The following is a 20,749-nucleotide window of genomic DNA, read 5'->3' as shown; positions in this document are numbered from 1 at the left end:
CAGAGAAAGCCCATGGATAACCTCAGAAAGATGCTACTGGACCAGGGTACCAAGCAACACGTCCATAGGACCCCCTATTGCCCTGGCAGGGTGACAGAGCCACACAGCATCTTTAATCTACCAGACTCATCCCTAACACGCCATCCACTGCCCGTGAGCACACTCATTGCATTCCAGTCAGCTGTTCTGATTTATTGTTGCTCCTCATGGCTGCTGGGCTTGGTTCAGGCTCAAGCTTAAAATTACAGTTATGCAAAACTACATCCAATTTCCCATCCTTTGTTTAACTCCCTGTCTTAAAGCAACTCTACGGTACGGTGAATCCCACCTGTTTCACCTCCTTCCCTGACAAAGCAGTTTCCAGTGAGAGACGAGCAGGTCTGCAGCAGCAGCACAGGCTCATCGATGAACTGTGGGCAAGAGGGACTCCTCTCCCGTCAGGCTCACACTGCTGTAGCCAGGGGGGTGTGAGTTGCCAGCTCCTGCCCACCAGAGACCAGGACAGACTGCAGCAGGGACAGATTCAGGACTGCCGGAGATGAAGGCAGCACGTACCCCGTGGCAACCTCCCCCTGGCACAACCCAGCCTGCCAGGCAGTCCCCTGTCGCCTGGCTTGCACCCCAAACAGCGGGAAGGGCTGAGGGCAGTGCTAGAACCGAGCTGGGAAAACGTTGAGCAAGTCAAATCCACAGGCAAGTAGCGGCGAGCCCGAGGGGTGCTCTCCTCCATCCTGAGCAGACTGGAAAAAAAAAAAAAGTTAAAAATACTGGGACAGGGTGTCACTTGGGTGACAGAGCTGGAAGCGCAGCCTCCGACACACAAATAGCCTGAAGTGAGATCAGAAAAATGGCTTTTTTTTTTTTTTTTTTTTTTAAGAGCAGAGGCTCCAGCCCTTTCGGCACTGGGAGCTGTGGGACCGTACACCTAGCAGGCGCAGAGGCCGCTGCCGGCAGAGGTCAGCTCCGGCGCGCCGCCGCGCACATGCAGAAACACCCACGGCCCTGGTCAAGCTCCGTTGGCCCCGGGGACAAGGTCCCTGCAGCGGGGACGCCGGGAGCGTGGCCCAGGCAGGTAGGCAGCAGCCAGACGGCTCCCCAAGGGACGCGTGGGACGAGGTATGTGGGGTTTCGCGTTCGCACGTAGCAGGCAGACACGCAGATTTTTTTCCTTACGCGGCCTCACGGAAGAGGGAGCTGGCAGCTGAGACGTCCCAGTGCTCCAGCGCCGAGCCTGGCGCTTCCCGGGACGGCTCAAGGGCAGGTCTGGGTTTCTCCAGTGTTGTGTACTCAGCACGCTGCTTTGAGTCTCTTCTCCCTCCCAGGACAATAAGACAGCTTGAATTAAAGGCCTGAATATCAGAAAAGCAGGAATTCAGAACATATTTGCATTTGTTTAAATGTCTTAGAGTATTAAAAATAGTTCAGGAAGGCAGGCAGCCTCTTCAAGGGAAAAATCTGCTTTATTTTCCACACACCACACTTCTTTTTTGTTAGTATCCTGCGACAAATCCTGCTAACACAGGAATTACAAGATTAGGAGTGAACGTAAAGCCGAGCCCTGGGGGAAGGAGGACGGAGGCGGCGCGGGTCCCGGAGCCTCCGTGGGCTGGGCAGCAGCGGCAGCACCCAGTGTGGGGGGGAACGGGCCAGGGCCAGAAACCCCCTTAAACACTAACACATAGTCGTGGGATATTCCAGCAGTAACTTCTCATAAAACATTGGGGACAGACAGGTGTAAGAAAAAGATTTTATGTTTAAAAAAAATATATCATAAAACCTGCACTTTGAGCTGTTACAAGTGCCCTAAATTTTCATTGTCCATATCATTGCAATGAGGATAAGGCAGTGCCTAAATATACACACAACCCCTGGTTTTGTTTTTTTATTAAACTAACATGGAAATGTGCCTATTTATGTACAAAGTACATTCCTACAACTCTTTTGCTGAGCACAGCACCCTGCAAGAGCTGTGCCCACAGCGCAGGGAGCCATGCCCCAGGCTGCCTGTGCAGGTACAACATCTTGGCCAACCTACCGAAACGGCTCCTCGCTGCACCCAACACCTTCATCAACCACCCACTCAAGGGGTGCCAGCGCCTAACGAGCCCCATCCCTTCCCAGAGCAGCTCAGCCTCCGGGATGGCTCTGCTGGAGACCGGCAAGTACTCGCAGGGCTCAGTCCTCGGCAGCGTGAATCACGACCTCGCCAGCGAGAGGCAAACAGCCTCCTTCAGCGTGGAAAAGCTCACGGCCTGGCTGGACGGCGGTGCGGAGCACACTCGGATACGGAGGGCAGTGGGTGAGTGAAGCTTCCGAGGCCGCGGGCTGGTACGGAGCATGCCTACGTCCCCGCTGTTTCTGCTCCTCCTTTGCACGGCGGGTTTTGCGCTCCCAGGTATTTGCTTATCACCCATCTCTTAAAAAAGTGGGAGTGTGGAGTTGGAGTCTCTGCTAGTGTAAATGAACACAACTCCTCCGCAGCCACTCCCGCTGTCTGAAGCTTTTCCCCTTCCCTGCTCCCATCCCCAGTATCGCTGGCAAGACTGGTTAAACTGGAACACAAGGACCGAGGGTCACAGGGGTGGGCATCTCTGCGCGAGGGGGATGCGCGGGGGCTAGCGCTGCTGCGCAGCGATGCACGCCATGCGCGAACCGCAGCCAGCGACCCCCTCGGCACCTCAGGCTCATCCAGGTGGGGAATTCCTTGTGTGGGTTGGCTTGGCCGGGCTGAGCTGCTCTCACTCGTGATGGGTGTGCCGAAAAATGACTGTGTGCTCAGAAGGAACAGAGGAAAAAAAAAAAAGCAAGCTTTTTTGTGCCTGTAACTACACCCGTATGATACCCTTATCAAATGAAAACGGCACAGGTCCCTGGGATCGCACGCTTCACGGTGCAACTGGAGTTCAGGAAAACCTTAAACGTGAATGGACTCAAAGGTTTCAAGGCAAAAAGGGAGCAGCGGGAGCGTTCAGGCTGACACAAAGAGCAAACCCAGGAGTCGCTTCGCAATGCTGTGAAGGGCTGGTAAAGTCCTGAGCCGAAGCGCTGGTGCCGAGCGGGATGCCCGGCAGCTCCGGCCATTAGCCACCCTCTGGGCAAAACTCAGCTAACCACAGCTCGTGCTGCCATCACAGCACGGGAACAGCAACTAGACACAGGGGGATCCATGGCATTTTCTGACCAGGGCCGGTGCCTTACCCTGCAGGGTCACTATTTCCATCAACAGACCCCTCTCCTTCCCCAAACCCACCGCTTTTCAGAGTTAGGCGTGACAGCCACCAGAGCCAGCACTGGCAAAACAAAACCTGCCTGCGGTCACCCTAAAAAGTCACGGCATCGGTACCCACAAGCCCAGCCCTGCCCACTCCTCCCGAGCGGGGCTCGAGGCACCGCCCGCACCTCCCCAGCCCCAGGAGAACCAACTCTTCTCTGTTGCTTTGCAGTCGAAGCTATCGAATGTGACCCTGTATTTAGCAGAGAAAATCAGTATTTCCAGAGCCAGAATGAGAGGTACGAAGCAGCAGTCAGAAAGGCTGTTCATCTCCAGAAAAAGATGCACGAGATGGGATGGACTGAAAATGGACCTGAATTTAAGTACATTTACAGGTGATTTTTTTTTTTTTTTCAATGTACAACTAATTTTTTGTTCAAAGTTTTGTATGCCAACAAGAATCGGCTTTAGCAAAGGCTGGGAGAGGCCAACAGTTGACAGATAAGGTTTTGATACAAACATGCTGCAGGTTTTTACTTTAGCAGCACGCTCAGGAAAAAGGAAAATGATGATACACGGCAGGGAGCTTCTCAAAGAGCAGCACATGGGTACAGCGTGACAGAGCACAGCAGTTCACAGCCCCACCATCGTACTCCCACCACAGCAAGCTCCTTACTTGCGCTACAGCTCTCATACCACCCCTGGGACATTTTTAAATGTATAACCAGAATTGGAAGTGGTGCTGGTTCAGTTATGTTATTGACTTCCAGATAAATTAAAAATGACATTTTCTCTATCTAGAAAAGCCATATTGTCTTTAACAACAACAACAACAAAATGTTAGTTTGTAGGTAAATGGAATAAAATATTTTTCACAATGCTTTCCTTAAAAAAAGTTTCTGAACGCTTTGCATGGGGCTGAGCTCCAGATTTTAATTTTAATTGCTTGCCCCAACTTCTTTCCCCCTTTGCTAAAGAAAAGTACCAGTTTGCTGTTGCCCGGCGCACACTGTTTGCTTGGTGGGGCTGTATAACCAGTGAGAAGGTGCAAGTTCAAATGCGTCATTCAAAAGGGCAATGCCTGCACCTTATAAATCACCGCTGACACTCAAAGTCATTTCCCATTATTTCATCATATGAAAGATTATAATTTTTTACGCTAAGCTCTTCGCCGCCTACAGGGAGTGGGACTGATAAAGGGGAAAATCTTCCATCAAGAGCTCTCGGACCTGATCATTATATTCCTGATAAAAAGCAGCTCTCCACTCTTCCCTCAGAAGAAAAAAAAATAATCCCAGCAGATTTTAAAAACCGGACAAAATTCAACCACCTCTCCCACCTAGGTTTGCTTTTATCAGGCCCCCGTCGCCAAGGGCTTCAGCAGCCCTGTGCCACCACGTTTTGCTGGATTAAGAGCACAGCCCGCCCGGCGGGACAGCTCTTTTCTGCGGAAACACCAGGTGAGCACCAGGCTCGTACGGACAAAGTCCTGGTGCCTCCTGGTGCCAGACACAGTGAATCACTTGCACACACATTTAAAAGCCAGCTTTTTTAAATCGCAGTTAAAGTAACATTATTTCTGGATGGGCTGCCAAGGCTTCACTAGGTCTTTTTCAGTTCATTAAAGCAATTTCCCTTTAACTTCATTGTTCATATTTTTCCTCCCACTTTTTCAGCATGACTGATTCTCTCTCAGGGCCAGTATAAAAGAAAGGGCGCAGTCATTTGTTAAAAATAAAAGGTATCTATCTGGAATGAGATGCTCACTAGAGCACTGCAGTAAAGCAACGTGCTAACAGCCATACAAAGCTACCAAGAACAGCACAGCCACTTATTTTGAGGTGTGAGAGGACATGTACTTGTATCTGTGAGGTGATTCAACCATATTCTGAGGAATCCCAGGAAAAGGGATTATATTCCTCGTATTTTCTTAGGATTTCTCTGTACCCAAGTTCCCATACACAGCTTCTGGACTAGTGCTTTTTAGGATGTATGCAGCCCTATCAGCTGGCGATGGTGAAGGACCTGACCAGACAGTGAACCAGCTCTTACAAGGATGTATTTGAATTTTTCCACAAGAAAAAAAAAAACATCTGAAGTCAGGCCAAATCTCCATGAACCCCAGTATTGTTCACTGACAGCAAACAGCCAGGGAACAGTACAGCAACAAACCCGAGGTACCGAGGTATTTCCCTAGAATGGGAACGGGAAGGTTCAGGAGATCCAGGTCTCAGATGCCTACATATGTAATTCAGTCTAATGTGCCCCACAGTGATCTGCCAGGGTTTGGAGGTTTAGGGTAGCGTGGTGGGTTTTTTTTTTAGCCCAGCCTTAAAATGTGACTTAAATAACCAGGAAAAAAATCCTATGAAGTAAAATAAAGATACAAAGGGCTCACAAGCTATCAGAGCCACAGGAGCTTTGGAGCTGGGCTGTGTTTTTAGGAGCTCAGCATCTGCTACTCAGAACAGACAATTCCTCCAAGAGCAAATGAAGTAATGAGCTAGCAACACTTAAGCAAACTATGTTAGGAAAGAAGGAATAAAAGCAGCTTGGAAGAGCGCTTTTCCTGCAATACTGTGTTGATGCTGGATGTTGGGTAAGGTATGACAACGCAGAAATCGAGCGGCAGCAGATGATACTGTCTGGTGACCACTGCAGTGTCACTGCCTCATTCATCACATCCCTGCAACTTCATCCGTGTCAAAATACCCCTTGTGCCTTCCCCGCAGGGCACTGTCAGGAGACGTCGCGTTTCTCCTTCACCGCATCTTCATGAGAAGTATCTCAGTGCTGGGCTCCGACAAACAGATCGCCAAATGGATTCCTCTCGCCAGCCAGTATCAGCTCATTGGAAGCTATGCCCAGACTGAACTGGGGCACGGTAAGGCTGCAAAGAAAACGCGGCATTTCTGTAGGACGAGAGGCTCTGGCCCAGATTCTCGGGGGAATTTGAGTTCAAGCCATCCGTCCTTCACTGGAGCAGGGGTGGCTGGGGGGGAAATGCCACCTGCATGTTAGAGGTTGATGTCCTCAGCGTTCCTCTGCAAGCTGGAGATGCACTGGCTTTGGTTTTGCCAATGTGGAAAAAATAACAAGGGTGAGGGTGAAATCTCACGGTTAGATAGCAGGCAGTCACCGTCGGTGGAGGGGATCAGCCAGGCAGCTTGCCCAAGCTGACGGTTGTCACCACGACCCAGGCAGCTTGCCCGAGTACCATGTGGCTCAAGAGATCTTTGCAGGAGATGGTGTGGGGTCGCTGGGAGCATCGTCCCACGGTTCTCGTCAGGAGGGTAAACCACAAAACCCTGGTAATACCCACACCAGCCTCCAGGGATCCTCCACTCTCTCCATCCTTGTGATACATCAGGAGATATTTTTTGTTGTTTTGTTTTGAAGGAACTTATCTTCAGGGTTTGGAAACAACAGCAGTCTTTGATATCACTACTCAGGAGTTTATACTGAACACACCAAAGATCTCTGCCATGAAGTGGTGGCCTGGAGACAGTGAGTACCACACGCTATTTTGGCTTTTCTCCTTTGCCTCCTTCAGTTACTTGGTCTGCCCTGCCCAAGCTCCATGTTTGAGGGCCCTGGTGCTATCAGAGGACTTTAGTAAGAGATGCACACATCGAGAGGCAAGTAAGAGACCAAAGGGTTTTGTACAAGTTCAAAGGCCAGAAGGGAGCCATCATCATCTATCAAAAGCCCTTGGGTGGCAGGGCTGGAGAACTTCGCTCAGGGAAACTCCTGCCTCTGCAGGAATCAACCTCCTCTTCTTTGTAAATAATACTCAGACCAAAAACAGCAGGGAGGTCATCAGCATAAAGGATCAGCATAAAGAATTCAAGTCATCAGCCAGTCTCAGCATAAAGGATTCAAGTGTGAAATTCATGGCTCCCTTCAGGAAGGTATTTCACAGAAAACAGCCGGAGTTACTCTAACAGCCACAGCACTTCCTACTCTCTCTGTACTGCATGAACTTTACTTATTTTTTCTCATCTGCCGATGCAGACTGTTCATCCAAGCCTCACGGGCAGCGACAGAGGCAGAAGGATGATGCAACTTCCAAGAGCAGGCTTAGAACACAGATTTAGGCAATCTCCAGCTTCCAGCATCTGTGGATCACCCCTACCCTGACCCATACGTTAGCGAGACCTAACGCACAATTAGCACTGGCTGCTGGTAACTGTGGAAGTGTTTGTGCTGTACCTTGTCTTAAGGGAATGGGACTGTTTTTCTTCTCGCAGTGGGAAGGTCAGCGACCCACACGGTGGTCTTTGCTCAGCTGTACATCCACGGGAAGTGCTACGGCGTGCATCCCTTCATCGTGCAGATACGCAGCTTTCAGGACCATTCACTCTGCCCAGGTAAACGACCCCAGACATCGCAGCACTTGTGCAGGTGCTCTGCCTATTTTGCCCTTAAATGCTTTCTAAAACATTGGGCCGAGGGAGAGAGAGTTATAATTGCCAAAACCAAACCAAGACAGATACCCAAGGCATAGTTATCATTACTGCCAACCTTTTTATCTAAAGGAGGATTTAATGTATCCTCAGGCATATCCAGACCAAGCTGCCTTCTTAACCAGAAGCCTGGGCTGCTCTGACCACCTCTGCATTAACACCTCAGTTCTAACCCCAGCCAACACGGGTAACATGGATCATGGAAACAAACTACCACGAGGCATTTGAATGCCTGTTTCATCCCTCAGGCAAGATCACCCATGCTGGGGAAGAAGCAGAGCTGAATGTGCCTTTTCTTTGAGATCCCCAGCCTGACACAAAATGGGGAGAAAAAAGTTCAAGTGGAAGTAAGCAGGCCATGTTTTCTACCGCTGCAGGCATAATTGCAGGAGACATCGGTCCCAAAATGAGTTTTGAGCACATTGACAACGGCTACCTCATGCTGCAGAATGTGCGCGTCCCCAGGGAGAACATGCTGAACAAGTTTTGTGAGGTATGTACGGGCTCACATCGCAGGCTCGCCCGTCAGACTCTCAGTGCACAGCCAGAGAGACGACAGGGACCTGCCTAAATTTAGGACAAAAATCTTCCTTTGAGGTCTCTGCAAGCCTCTGTGGTTTTATCAAGGGCAGAAATTACCTGAATCCTAAATGAAACTCGGTGTCAGGAATTCCACGTTCAGAGGCTGGGAATCACAGGGCAGGCAGAACCTATCTGAGCCAGAAGATGTAAGAGTTTGTCTCTTCAAATGGCTATGTTTCATCCATCATACATAAAAATATTTAGTTTTGCATTCAGTGAAGGATTTTGATGTCCATTTTATTCTACGCATAGAGATTACACAGCCATCCTAGCACTGGAGCATTGAAGAAGGCGGCATCTAACATCCTCTCTCTACTCTAGGTTCAACCAGATGGCACCTACGTAAGACTGGGATCACAGCAGATTAATTATTTCACAATGACTACAGTGCGCATTTCCCTCATTTCCGACGAAGCTGTAATACCTCTAATGAAAGCGTGCACCATTGCCATCCGATACTCCGTGGTTCGCCGGCAGTCCAAGTTAAAGCCTGGGTAATGCCACGCCAGCCCGCAGCGGCGGGAAGGGGACCATGCACCATGTTCCCCCGCACCAGTCTGTATTTCTGCTTTTCATCTTATCTTTCAGCACATCGCTGGCTTGTTTCCTGGCCCAGACAGGGTATTACAAACATGCTTCCCCGTTATTTACATTAACGAGCTTCAGTCAAAGTACAAGAGAATGTTTACAGTTCTTTCAAAGATAAGTTTCATAGTTTGAATAGCTCAGCGGTTCACACAGGCAACTTATTTTTCTTATAACTGGCTTTCGAGTGTAATCCCATAACTCAGCAGAAACCAGACAAAGCGGGCAAGTTGCTGAATTCTTATCCCATAGCATCCTACTAGCGGGCGCGACGTTAAAGTACCTTCCAACATCCACAGTTCCAATATCCACGCTTCACAACACTGAATTTTATTAGTCTGGTAAGAATCCCTGTAATTTTTAAATAGGTATTTTCATTTGAATGGATTTCAAAATTTTCCGCTTAAATCTCCTTTCAAAAGCAAGATCCTAATGAGAACGTGGTTTGGTTCAAACGCAAACCAAACACAAGAGCACAGCACGCTGAACTATTGTAATAACCAGTTCCATCATTTGAAGTCCTAAATGTACTAACCACAGCAAAAGTGGTAAAGAACATCCAAAAAAAGCTCCAAAAACTTAAAATAATTTAGACTCAAATATTTTCAGAGAAACCTATCTACACCCAGGGCCACAACGACCAGTTTGAAAAGCAAAAGTTTTTCAGGGTGCAGTGCCACCGCCTCCCCTATAACACGGAAAAACTTGCTGTCCTTGAAGGCTTCATCCTCATCCTCTGCCGCAGCCCCTGTTCCCGCTCCGTACCGACCGATCACGCATCGCAGCCTTTTCTACTCTGTTAGGCTGGCTCACCAACACAGCAGAAAAATCACTTTTTTCCTAGTCGGGCTTGTTTCTCTAACAGCTTAGCAAGCTGGGCAGGTTTGCTGCCGCGAGATCGGCTCAGTCCTGTTCACATACTGCTTCTCGGTCATGCAAAATGCCGTTTTTCATTACGCAGTAGGTAAACTAACAGTAGCTACGCCCATGTCCATGCTTCCCCTACTTCACCAGCTGTCTTCCAACAGGGAAGAAGAAGCAAAAATCCTCGACTACCAGACTCAGCAAGAGAAATTGCTGCCCCAGTTGGCAGCAGCTTATGCCTTTCATTTCATCAACGACTACCTGCAGGAGCTATTTGAGAAGGGGTACAGAGAGGTCCAGAGGAAGAACTTCGACACGCTGCCGGAGGTGAGCTGCAGCAGGATTCGCTCATACAGCCGGTTCGCACTTCGGCTGCACTTATTTGATATTCTGAATATTAAATATTTGATATCTCTGAATATCAAAGTATTTTAGCAAACTGGACAAGCATTCCTCTCACTGCTAGATAACTGGAGAAAGAGGAAGCACTAAGAGATCGAATGGCTTGTCCTAGGTCCACAACCAGTCAGCCACAGCATTAGCTTGACCACCCCAAATTTTTGGCTCTGGGAACTATTGCAGAGTGAAAAGTCCTTGAAAAGCATGTCCATTTGATAAAAATCTTGTTCCAAGTAGCTGGTGGCGCAAAGCGTTATTTCACAACTTCATCTACAAATACACATGTAAATACTCACTTCTGAGCCAAAATCAAAAATGTGACTTTTTAGATAGAACATAAGATTTTGCAACTGGAAGCCTGAAATGAAAACACACTCTGAACAAGGGCTGCCAAAGCCACTGCTGCTTGAGAAACCCAAAAATGCATAAATTGACCACAGCGTGCCCAGCACAAGGGTGTGCAGCATCCCCAGCACGAGGGTGTGCAGCATCCCCAGCACGAGGGTGTGCAGCATCCCCAGCACGAGGGTGTGCAGCATCCCAGCCAGAAACCAATGGCCGGGTTCAGGGAGCTGGGTGCTACACCAGCATGCAAAGGAGGATCTGACAGGGATTTCATGCCCAGAAATTGCACAAAATTAAAAAAGGAAACTTATTCTGAGGATTGCTTTACAACACTTGCACCATTAACGCTCTGCCTTGTTTTTTTGTTTGGTTTTTTTGTTTGTTTGTTTTTGTTTTGTTTTTTTTAAAACAGCTCCATGCATTTTCTTCTGGCTTTAAAGCCATGGTTACTCAGTACTGCACCTCAGCAGTGGAGATCTGCCTTCGGGCATGCGGGGGACACGGTTACTCCTTGCTGAGCGGACTCCCTTCCTTGTATACTAAAATACTTGCCTCTTGTATTTATGAAGGGGAAAACACCATTTTGCTCCTGCAAGCTGCCAGGTAACAATTCAAATTTGTTCATCTAAAAGCCTGCCCCCTCATTTATTCAACTTCTACCACTTCTTCTCCAAAACCAGTAAAACCAGCTACTCCTTTCTCACAGTACCTTCTAAAAATACAACTCAGGACATAAACTATTCATGTCTTCTGTCTAACAGGCATGGAGGTGTGTGGGAATCGGATTCGCTCTTCTATTTTTGGTTTGGGGATGTATGCAGGTGCTGTTCTGCATAACCTCATTTTCCTCTTTGTCTAGTAGCGCAGCAAAAGCATTGCTATACAAGTTTTGCAGTTTATTTTTTTAAGCAGCCGATGTAATGCGATATTGGTGAAGTGAGGTTGATTCAGAGAAGGCAAAGTTGTTGAATACTGAAAGCGGATGAGTCATGCTCCAGGAACACCACTTTCCTCCGAACACGCAGACTGATGATTATCCAGAGTAGATGAAATACAGGAGAAAAACCACAGCTGCTTGAACTTTTAATAACGTGTTTTTACTAGAAGGAGAAAACCAGTACACTTCCCAGGGACAGAGGCGCTACCACGCAGCTCTGTGCTTGCATGCAGACACCGCTGCACTCATTACTGCTCCTTCTTGCAAGATCAGTTGCAAGGTCAAAAGAAATGCCGTAACCTTTTACTTCCAGACCTGGTCCAGGCTAGGTCATAGCAAAGGTGCCAAAAAAACAAGGGAGCGGGGAATGCTCCTTGGACACATGTTTAGCTCCAAGAAAGGGTCTCATGTTTGTTAACATAATGTGACTGTGTGTTAGGGATCACGGAGGGTAAGACCAAACCACCATTAAGACTCCCAGAGCGTTAAGACTCAGGCTGCAAAGCTGATAATGTATCTAATCACCGTGCTGCTGAGACTGCTAATAGCCACAGCAAGTTTCTTCCTAAAAATTCATCACTACAGATTGCTGTAGCATTAGATACAGTAGACGGGCTACCGCTGAGACCCATCACAGATCAGGGTATTGCGAATAACATGCAAAACAAAAGGTCATTACTTGTTCAAGTCCATTGAGACCGCTGATGGGATGGGTCAGACCTTGCTGCTCCTCACCCGAGCCCGCTTTACTTTTTGAATGACCATTTGCTGCGTGGGGATGAGAACCATACCCTGCTCCGACTGTTACCCTCTTCCCAGGTTCCTCAATAAGTGCTTCATGGCAGCCAGCGCTGGCCAGCCTGTTCCGCCGTCTGTCGCTTACCTGGCCGCCGTGAAACCCGGGAAGTGTCCAGCCAAGACCAAGTTGGATTTTCTCAGTCCAGATATTTACACGGAGGCCTATCAACACATGGCAGTCAGGTCAGTACGGAGGACGGGAGACAGGGTTTATCTCTTTGACATCAGAAATGTGTTAAGAGCTCAGCTTCTTCCTTGCTTTAAAGGGAGGTAAGATAACATAAGTTACACAAGAACTGACACCATCTGCTCCCGAAAGAGAAAAGGAAGACTCACACAGGATTAACAGCCACGTCAAATGTTCAGCATGAAGCTTTCACATTCAGAACATCAGAAGTTTTTAAGCCACGTGCTACCTAACAACGATATTCCACAGAGCTGATTCGACACCGAGCTGATGGCGCTATTTAAGTAAATCCCAGACCACCTCACTGAGTTGCCATCCAGTAAAACCTTTAGGCAACCGGATCCTCTGCAATCCCATACAGAAAATTAAAATTTCACATACTTGTGAAACCGATGTTTGTTTTCAATTAGCACAGCAGCAAACACAGAGCCTCTCATTCTCTCTGTAGCCTTTCAGCTACACATTCAACTACTCAACACAAATAAAAATGGTATCATGAGCGGCCTCATGAGTATTACGTGCACGTTATGGTTCATACAGGCATCATCTCTGAAAAGCAGGTAAACAGACAGACAACCCTGCCGTCATTCAAATCAGTGTTAAAACAGAGCCATTCTTCCGAAAGCTTCGGTGTCAATGGGAGCAGGATTTGGATCCCTGTGTAGAAAAGTAGAAACGTAGTGTAACATCAGTCCAATATTATCACCACTTTATTTTGTTTTGCAAACTCTCCTTACACAGATATAACCCAAGAAAAACTCAGCAGACCCCCTGGTAAACTACCCTGGAAGCTGGGAAGGCAGAAATCCTTCAGTACCAGGGTGGTCTGGGTGCTTCTCCCAAGTTGCACTTAGATTTTGCATAATCTAAGTTCAATCATACTGAGCGTAGATAACTTCAAATGTCAGAAATGCCATTTTGCCGTACGATCACACACGAGTCTGAGTATGAAATGAGTGCATGTGGGCTGCTATATTCATCTACAATATGCTTTTTCAATTTTCCAGACTCGTAAGCAGCACAGCAGCTAAACTACAGGACTTGATTCAGTCTGGAGTCAAAAAGCACGACGCGTGGAACCAGTGCACAGTGCAGCTGGTGCAGGCTGCCAAGGTTAGCGAAATTTCTCTCCTTATTTGACGTTCATCTTTATGATACAATATGCAACAGAAACAGCATGATTAACTTAAAGTCCCAGCGCTGTTTGTTGTTTTCTGTTAGCATCTAAGGGGCACCACGAAGACCAGGGCACCACTGTGGTCTGCATGGTGGAAAAATCGTAGTAAGAGGCAATTCCTGATCTGAAGAATTTGCCATCTGAACAGGCCAGGCAGAAAAAGACTAGAGGGAGTAGAAATGAAAGGAAGAAAAAAAAATTATATATATTCATGGTTATGCTGCCACTACTAGCAGAATGAGACCTCCCATATCCTGCAACAAGAACCCACCATCTCCAGCTAACGCTCCTCTTTTTATAAGAAAGCTGGTGGAGTCACAGCAAGGGTGAAACACGCCTGGTATTTCTTACATCTACCACTCTCACAAGGAAAGATAACTGCAGGGAAAACGATGAAAAGCAGTGGTAAGTGCAATGTTAATTACTACTGAAGGAAAAATCGAATCAAAGCCAAATAAGAGATTCAAAACCAACTCCTAGTTCACAAGGATTAGGCAGGCAACCAGCATGCCTTCAGCTGAGGTAGGATCGGGACAGCAGCATTTGTTCCCCAAAACAGGGGTTGGTTAGTACAGAACTAAGCAGAAAAAGCAAGAGGGGAGAAAAGCCCTAAATTTAAATGAAAACCAAAACCACTAATACTTCAGTATCTCCAAAAAGCAAAATTCTTTTTTTTTTAATATGCAATTAAGTGCAATTCCTCTACAGTTATGGTGAGGGTCTTCCTTCCTTCCTTCCTAAGCTGAGGAAAGGCAGATTTTGAAACAGATCCACGGCTTATTTTAACTTCGTTCAAGTTTTAATGAAAAACACCTTGCTGTAATCTAGCGTTCAGCCAGAGCCAACCCAAACTGAAACGGACTTAGCAAGCAGCCCCTAACAGGGAAAAAGGAACCCTACACATACCTAACTGTGGCGATGCCACCTTGGTGATTTCAGTCGGGAACAGCCCCCCTGTAGTCAGTCACTGAGATGAAGTCCTCGATGAGTCAAACTCACTCTCAGCAACAGCCGAGATCCTTTCAAAACCATCGGAAGCGTTGATCCGCTCATACCGGTCAGCACGGTTATAACCCTTCAAAACAAGAACTCACTGAGTAAGGGAGCAAAGACCTGATCTCAGCAGCGGCGTTTTTTGCGGTCGCCTGCCTGCCGTGCGTCACCTCTCATTTTCGATTACACTGACGCAGTGGAAGCAGCGAGCGTTCAATGCTGTAAGCTTGAAAAAGAGCAGAAACACCGTGCAATTGCCTCAAAAATAAAGGAGGCATCCTATAAACAAAGTGACTTTTTAAAATTACTTTCCCGATAATTGTTTAAATGTAAATATATTTTCAGTGGAATGAAACTGAAGGAAAACGATCCTATTTGAGGTTACCTCTAGAAAAGGCTCTGAGCAGCGCTGCCCGCACACAAACCTGAATGAGCCGTTCCCTCCTGCACCCACTCAAACGGGTGGCCAAGGTCTCCGGACTGAAGAGCCGGGGAGACGACGTGTCGGAGGGGGAGCTGGAACCCAGCTCCCTCTGAGAAGCGAGGAGGAGAACCCAGACACAGGACTAATCAGAAATAAACTATTTCTGAAGAGCCTAACACATGCAGAGGGCTGGCTGTGGTATTATCAGTGGCAATTGTGCTGCTAGACTCTTCAGAAAATGGCATCTGGGCCCAAAAAGTTTCTTAGATACTTCAGGAAGAGGAAGAGTCACCCAAGACCCGTGAGTTTCCCCCGTAACTTTAAAACCTTGATAGCCTGCTGCCTTCTTGGGCCAATTCTGTATTTACTTCTTATTCCACACCTTTCCTGGAGACTCACCCACACGACTGGCACGGCAGCTATGCGAACTGACGCCTGCCAGCTCTCAGCTGGGTGGCTCAGACACCGAGCACGGCTTTGCTGCAGACTCCGCACAGGTTAATTGCTTGAGTAGACACCCAGCTCCTCAGGCAGGTTCTGCAGTCCACGCTGGCCTCCGCGCTGCTTGACCGTGCCGGCAAGAAGAGCTGCGGCGCAGGCGTGCCGTGTTACACCCACGGCTGGGAGGAGAACTGTACAGCGGGGGAGCGCACCCACGCAGATACCAACACCACCAACCCCCCGCCGCGATGTCAGCGTAACAAGAGTCACCCCCACAAACAGGTGGAGTCACCCTGCTTCGTTTGCTCTGGACCTCAGCGAATATTTCTGTAACTTGGCAGTTAAGACACTCTACTGGTGTCTGACCCCAAAATTATCAGTTTACTTAAAACCACAAAAGTGAGAGGTAAGTTTAGTTGTTCTTCTGTGACAACGTATGTTTTCAGAGATGAAGCCCCATAGACACTGAGCCCAACGTACCACGAGCCCACGGTCTTCAACAAGAGTCTTCTCCTGTTGATGTATAACCAAGATTCACTTGCTAGGGGTCAACGCAAGCACATGCCAATGTGCTTCCATCACACAAACTCTTTGGGGTATTCGTCAGACATATTTAGAATAAGTACTACCATGATTTCTGAAGCGGTTTTCTAGAGTCTACAAATACCACAGTGCTGGCTGTTTACACCCCCAGTTCTCTCCTCTGCTGTTGCTGTAAGACATGAATGCAAAAGGCCTGGTCAACCAGCAAACAAAGACGACAGACTGGAAAAGTGCCAGGGAAATGAAAAGGTTTTATATTCTTTGTGAGAACGTTTGAGTCACTTGGCCCACTAAATGTGTTTTGAGGTGCATTCAGTGTTGATTGCATTTGTTTTCCAGGCTCACTGCCACTACATCACAGTGAAAAACTTTGCAGAAACTGTGGAAAAACTCAAGACCGAGGCTGGCATCCAGAAGATTATGAAACATCTTTGTGACCTCTTTGCATTACACGGGATCTTCTCAAATGCAGGAGTCTTCTTGCATGACGGATACCTATCTGGAGCTCAAATGGACATGGTCACAGCATCATACCTGGACCTCCTGGCTGTCATTCGGTGAGCTGCTCTAGCATGAGAGGAGACACACATATTTAGATATAAAATGGTGCTGCTGTACCTATGGCAACATCGCCAAAGCCAATTCACCTCATTCGGTTTTTATTTTCATTGCCTGGCAGCACTAGAAATTAATTGAAACATCTATACAGAGCTCGTTTTCACAGCAAAACAGACCTAAGTGTCCAGCGCCTCTGCAATCTCTAAAGTAAAGTTCCGTAACCTGGAATCTTAAATTATAAATCAAGAAATCCTGAACACTTTCTACCATTTGCAGCAGAGCGAAAGCAGGAAAACACGTAGTCAGAGCAGCACTGGCAGGAGGCAGCCACAGCAACCGATCACACACGGCAAAATCTGCTTAAGCCGCAGCTAATACAGCCTACTCTGTTGCCATGGCTGAGTTGCAACTGGTACCCAAACAATCCTGCCTACAGCTCCTTCAGATGCATCTGCTCGACACCCTTTATTACTAACTACGTGAATTCTGAGATATGGTAAGGTTTTAACTTATCACAACACAAAGCCTTTTGACAGAGGGTTCACCTTTCACTACTCAGTGCTGTTAGTTAAGAACAGATTAACTTACGGTGCAGAGAAGCGAGTTGCTACTCTATATAAAATTCTACCTAAGCCACCTGGAGAGAAATGAGAACCATAACCAAGAGCTGAACAGGACTGAGCCGAACAGCAAGCATTTTCAGAACTGATCGCAGAATTCAAGTTAAGCGATAAACTTAATTTAACGTTTTCAAAAGCTTAACACATTGTCGTCTCTGGAATTCATTGCAACTTGTCTGTGTTAGGCCGTGCCTTGTTAACAGGATTCAAGAATGGAGTGGGTATTTACCTGGGTAATTAGTTATTTACAATTAGAAGGATACAAACACTTCCCGGTCTGTAGGAAAAACCCAGCCTTTCCCAAACCCTTCCCCAAAAGGAACTGGTAGATGCAAATGCCAACATTTGAGCAAATTGCTTTGCATCCCTGTACCTCAGGTGTGGGGTACAGCCAGCCCGACTTCCTACACCCGGGACGACGGGAGGACGAGGAAGAAGAAACCATCTCCTGCTTAGGAGAAGATGCTGTCATTACATACTTGTCTTTATGCTCTAGCTATCTGTTGCTGACCGCTGACATGGGCCCTTGGTGCGGTTCAGGGTTGCTTTGTCCTTACAGACACAAAGGGAGTAGAAGACCTTGACGCCCCATGGCGAGGTAACAGAAACACTTAAGAGTAGATGGAGATCAGCAAAGCACTTCACATCAATCTAGTAGCAACCTTATTCCATTTTGTAAGACAAAACACATACAGCATAAGAAAACCAAACCAAAAAACCCAACAAAAACCAAAAGCAAGAACTAGCAGAAGCTGCTGAGAAAACATCTGACATGAGATTGAGTCCCGAATTAGGGAGTTCGGGACGGACCCCAGGTGATTACAAGACCCTGCAAATACCCATTCAGCCGTACAGACGACGCGGGGGGTTAGCGGAACATGCCTCTGAGGAATCAAAACACGCAGGATTTCCCCCACAGCGTAGGCAAGGGGAAAAACCGGCACAAGCTTTTTAGGCTAAGGAACCCGGACAACCGACTTTCAAGTTTACCTTGGGCTTATTTTCCTCCCTTACAAAGCAATACCCGCTTCGGTAATACGAATGTCATTCATCTGCTCCTTAGGAAGGATGCTGTTCCGCTAGTGGACGCTTTTGACTTCACAGATAAGAACCTGAATTCTGCGCTTGGCAGTTACGACGGACAGGTTTACCAACGGCTTTACGAGTGGGCTCAGAAGTCACCCACCAACATGCAGGTATGGATGCTGGACTACAGCCAGGCAACTTCTGCATTAGCCAGAGCAGAAACTGTTTGCTTTTCTTTTAATAAAAGCAATACAGATAAAAGTAAGTGGAATAAGAGCCTTTAATTCTCAGTATCTCGCTCTGAACCACGACCCGTGATACTCCAGTTATGCCACCCATAGTCTTCGCTCAGGCATTTAACCTAACGATGAATTACAGCCCCCTGAGCACTAGAGCTTGTACCCAGGAGCTGGACTGTTGTGTGCCACCAATGTGATTTTGGTTTTTAAACTTGCATCGCTGAGGTAACATAGTACAAAATAAGCTAAACCAAAAGTCTGTTTACATAGTTCACGTATTATGGAACAACACTAGATGGCTGCAAGAGCCACTAATTGCAGGATATTTTCCATTCGCTGGTGCTTTTACTAGTGCAATACTTAATTTTTTTATTTTTTTTTTTAATAATATGTTTAACCAGAAAGTATAAATGTTAAACAAGGCAATCCTTCATGGTCTTTAGCACTTTACTTTCACTTCTTAATTCATCCATATTGTGGAGTAATGTAAAATTCTGCAGGATGCAAATAGCTATTACTCTGTTTGAAAACTCATTTTGCCTTAAGTGAGATTTTTACTGTGGTAATCAGCAACCCTTTGAAATTCTACAGCTGAACACAAAATTTGCCTTCAGCAAACATTCAAGTTCAAGCGTATTTTTTGAAGTTAAATAGTATGCTGTTCCGTTTGGGATTATTGTGTACTGGTTATGAAGGACAGCTCATATGAGAGGGAAAGAAATCTTGCATAGCTGAAGTAGCTGGCTGTTTGGGTTTTTTTAAATAGTCTAGCTTTCTATACTTCAGAGGTCATTCTTAAGAAAAAAAAAATATAGCCTTTTCCTTCTTAATTACCATTAATTCCCTTCCACATTCTCTTTCTGAACAGGTGAGCCCAGCCTATGAGAGGTATTTGAAGCCACTTCTTCACAACACGCGATCAAAAATATGAAGACCACGATGATCCGAGCGAAGGCCCCCCATTTCCTCCTGCTCTTCGTGCAGCAGTACACTTACGAAGCGTCAGCAATGACTAATCAGAATTAATAAGCAGTTGCTTACTCGCAGTTGCAACAAGTACAAAACACGATTCTTAGGCAGCCATTTGCATTTAATCAGACAGAAGCCACACGATGCTGAGTGGCACCCCCTGCTATGAGGCAATCTAGTCAGAAATAGCCTAGGGTCTGCTGTTTTCTCACCTGAAGTGTCCTGATAGCATCAAAACTATGCCATTTGGCTTTCTTGTTCTTTTTCTAAATCCACTATATGACAACTAAGGAAAAAAGAAAAACCACATTATCAGCTCCCCCTCAGTGTGTTATGACTGTACAGTGCCTTCAAAAAAAAAAAAAAAAACCAAAAAACACAAAAACACACACAAAAACCCCCAGCACTTTACTGAAAAACCCAAGGAAGGTAAAATTATGGTCCTTGGTTTCTAGGAACAACTTGCTCTCATAGATCAAAAAGTATATTAGAGAGTACATCTGTTTGAACAATTAAAATAGCTCTTAACTTGCTCAGCAGTGGAGTATTGCTGGCTAATGAAGAGTCAGACCAAGCTGATGCTAACTCCAGCCTGCAGAATTTACTTTCCCATTAATAGAGCTGCTCATACTGTCTTTCTATAAATCTTGGGCTCCAATAAAGTGTATTATTTGGAATACTGCTTCTCTAATTATTATACTTCATAATTATGGAAAGGGCAGGCTGATCCAGGCCAGTCGTTAATTTGCTAGTAAATTAAGCGTTGCAAAGAACATCTTGTGATTATAATTCAATGCCAGTTAACACAGATATTTCTTACCACGTGTCGCAGGAAGGAAACAACCACTTTTCCTGAGCTTCATCAGTTCAGCTTTTCTTCCTCCCCTTATAGGAAGGATAAAGCTCTTATTGCCGCTTATTACAAAAGTCAAAACCCCTACAATGTGTGAAGAGGGGGGAGAAAAAAATATGACAAATACACCCTTGAGACAGGCCTTCCAAGCGAGAGATGGGATGGAAAGCTCCCGCCTTCAAGAACCAGCAGCTACCACAGAAATCCAGACCCTCTCTTACATCCCCAAAGAGCTGTGGTCCGCACAGCCCAGAGAGCAAAGCAGTTGTGGGAAGGAACGCTTGCGACAAGAACTTCATGGGAGAACGTGAGCCATTCATCAAAACGGGCATCAGCTCTCTTTCTTACTCCCAACGGCATTCGAGTTAGAGCATAACCAGAAATTCTGTTAAGAACTACGACAAAGTGCCCAAGATAAGCACAAATGGCTAATCAAAATTGAGTCAAACCACAAAACTTGAGTGCCTTGACTTGAACATCATCAGAAACAGCAGTCTACAGTTAAAATTTTATATAAAGTCACTAGATAAAT

The 20,749-nt window shown here is 46.6% G+C and overlaps 1 protein-coding gene across 1 annotated transcript; it reads left to right on the top strand.

Annotated features, from left to right (window-relative positions):
• Positions 1-2,139: 2,139 nt before the first annotated feature.
• ACOX2 (acyl-CoA oxidase 2) lies at positions 2,140-20,009 on the top strand (the record flags this gene model as incomplete). The annotated part of the gene is made up of 14 exons (XM_082321666.1): positions 2,140-2,299; positions 3,444-3,606; positions 5,944-6,095; positions 6,611-6,718; positions 7,462-7,581; positions 8,055-8,170; positions 8,581-8,753; positions 9,873-10,035; positions 10,865-11,055; positions 12,209-12,370; positions 13,382-13,487; positions 16,292-16,509; positions 18,194-18,326; positions 19,264-20,009. 14 exons carry the CDS (start codon positions 2,140-2,142, stop codon positions 19,324-19,326), a joined length of 2,028 nt encoding a protein of 675 aa, XP_082177792.1. The 3' UTR covers positions 19,327-20,009.
• Between the last annotated feature and the right edge of the window lie 740 nt (positions 20,010-20,749).

Source organism: Platalea leucorodia (assembly GCF_965183815.1).
Source record: "Platalea leucorodia genome assembly, chromosome: 9".
Lineage (NCBI taxonomy): Eukaryota > Metazoa > Chordata > Aves > Pelecaniformes > Threskiornithidae > Platalea > Platalea leucorodia.
This window is presented reverse-complemented; position numbering and strand designations above follow the sequence as displayed.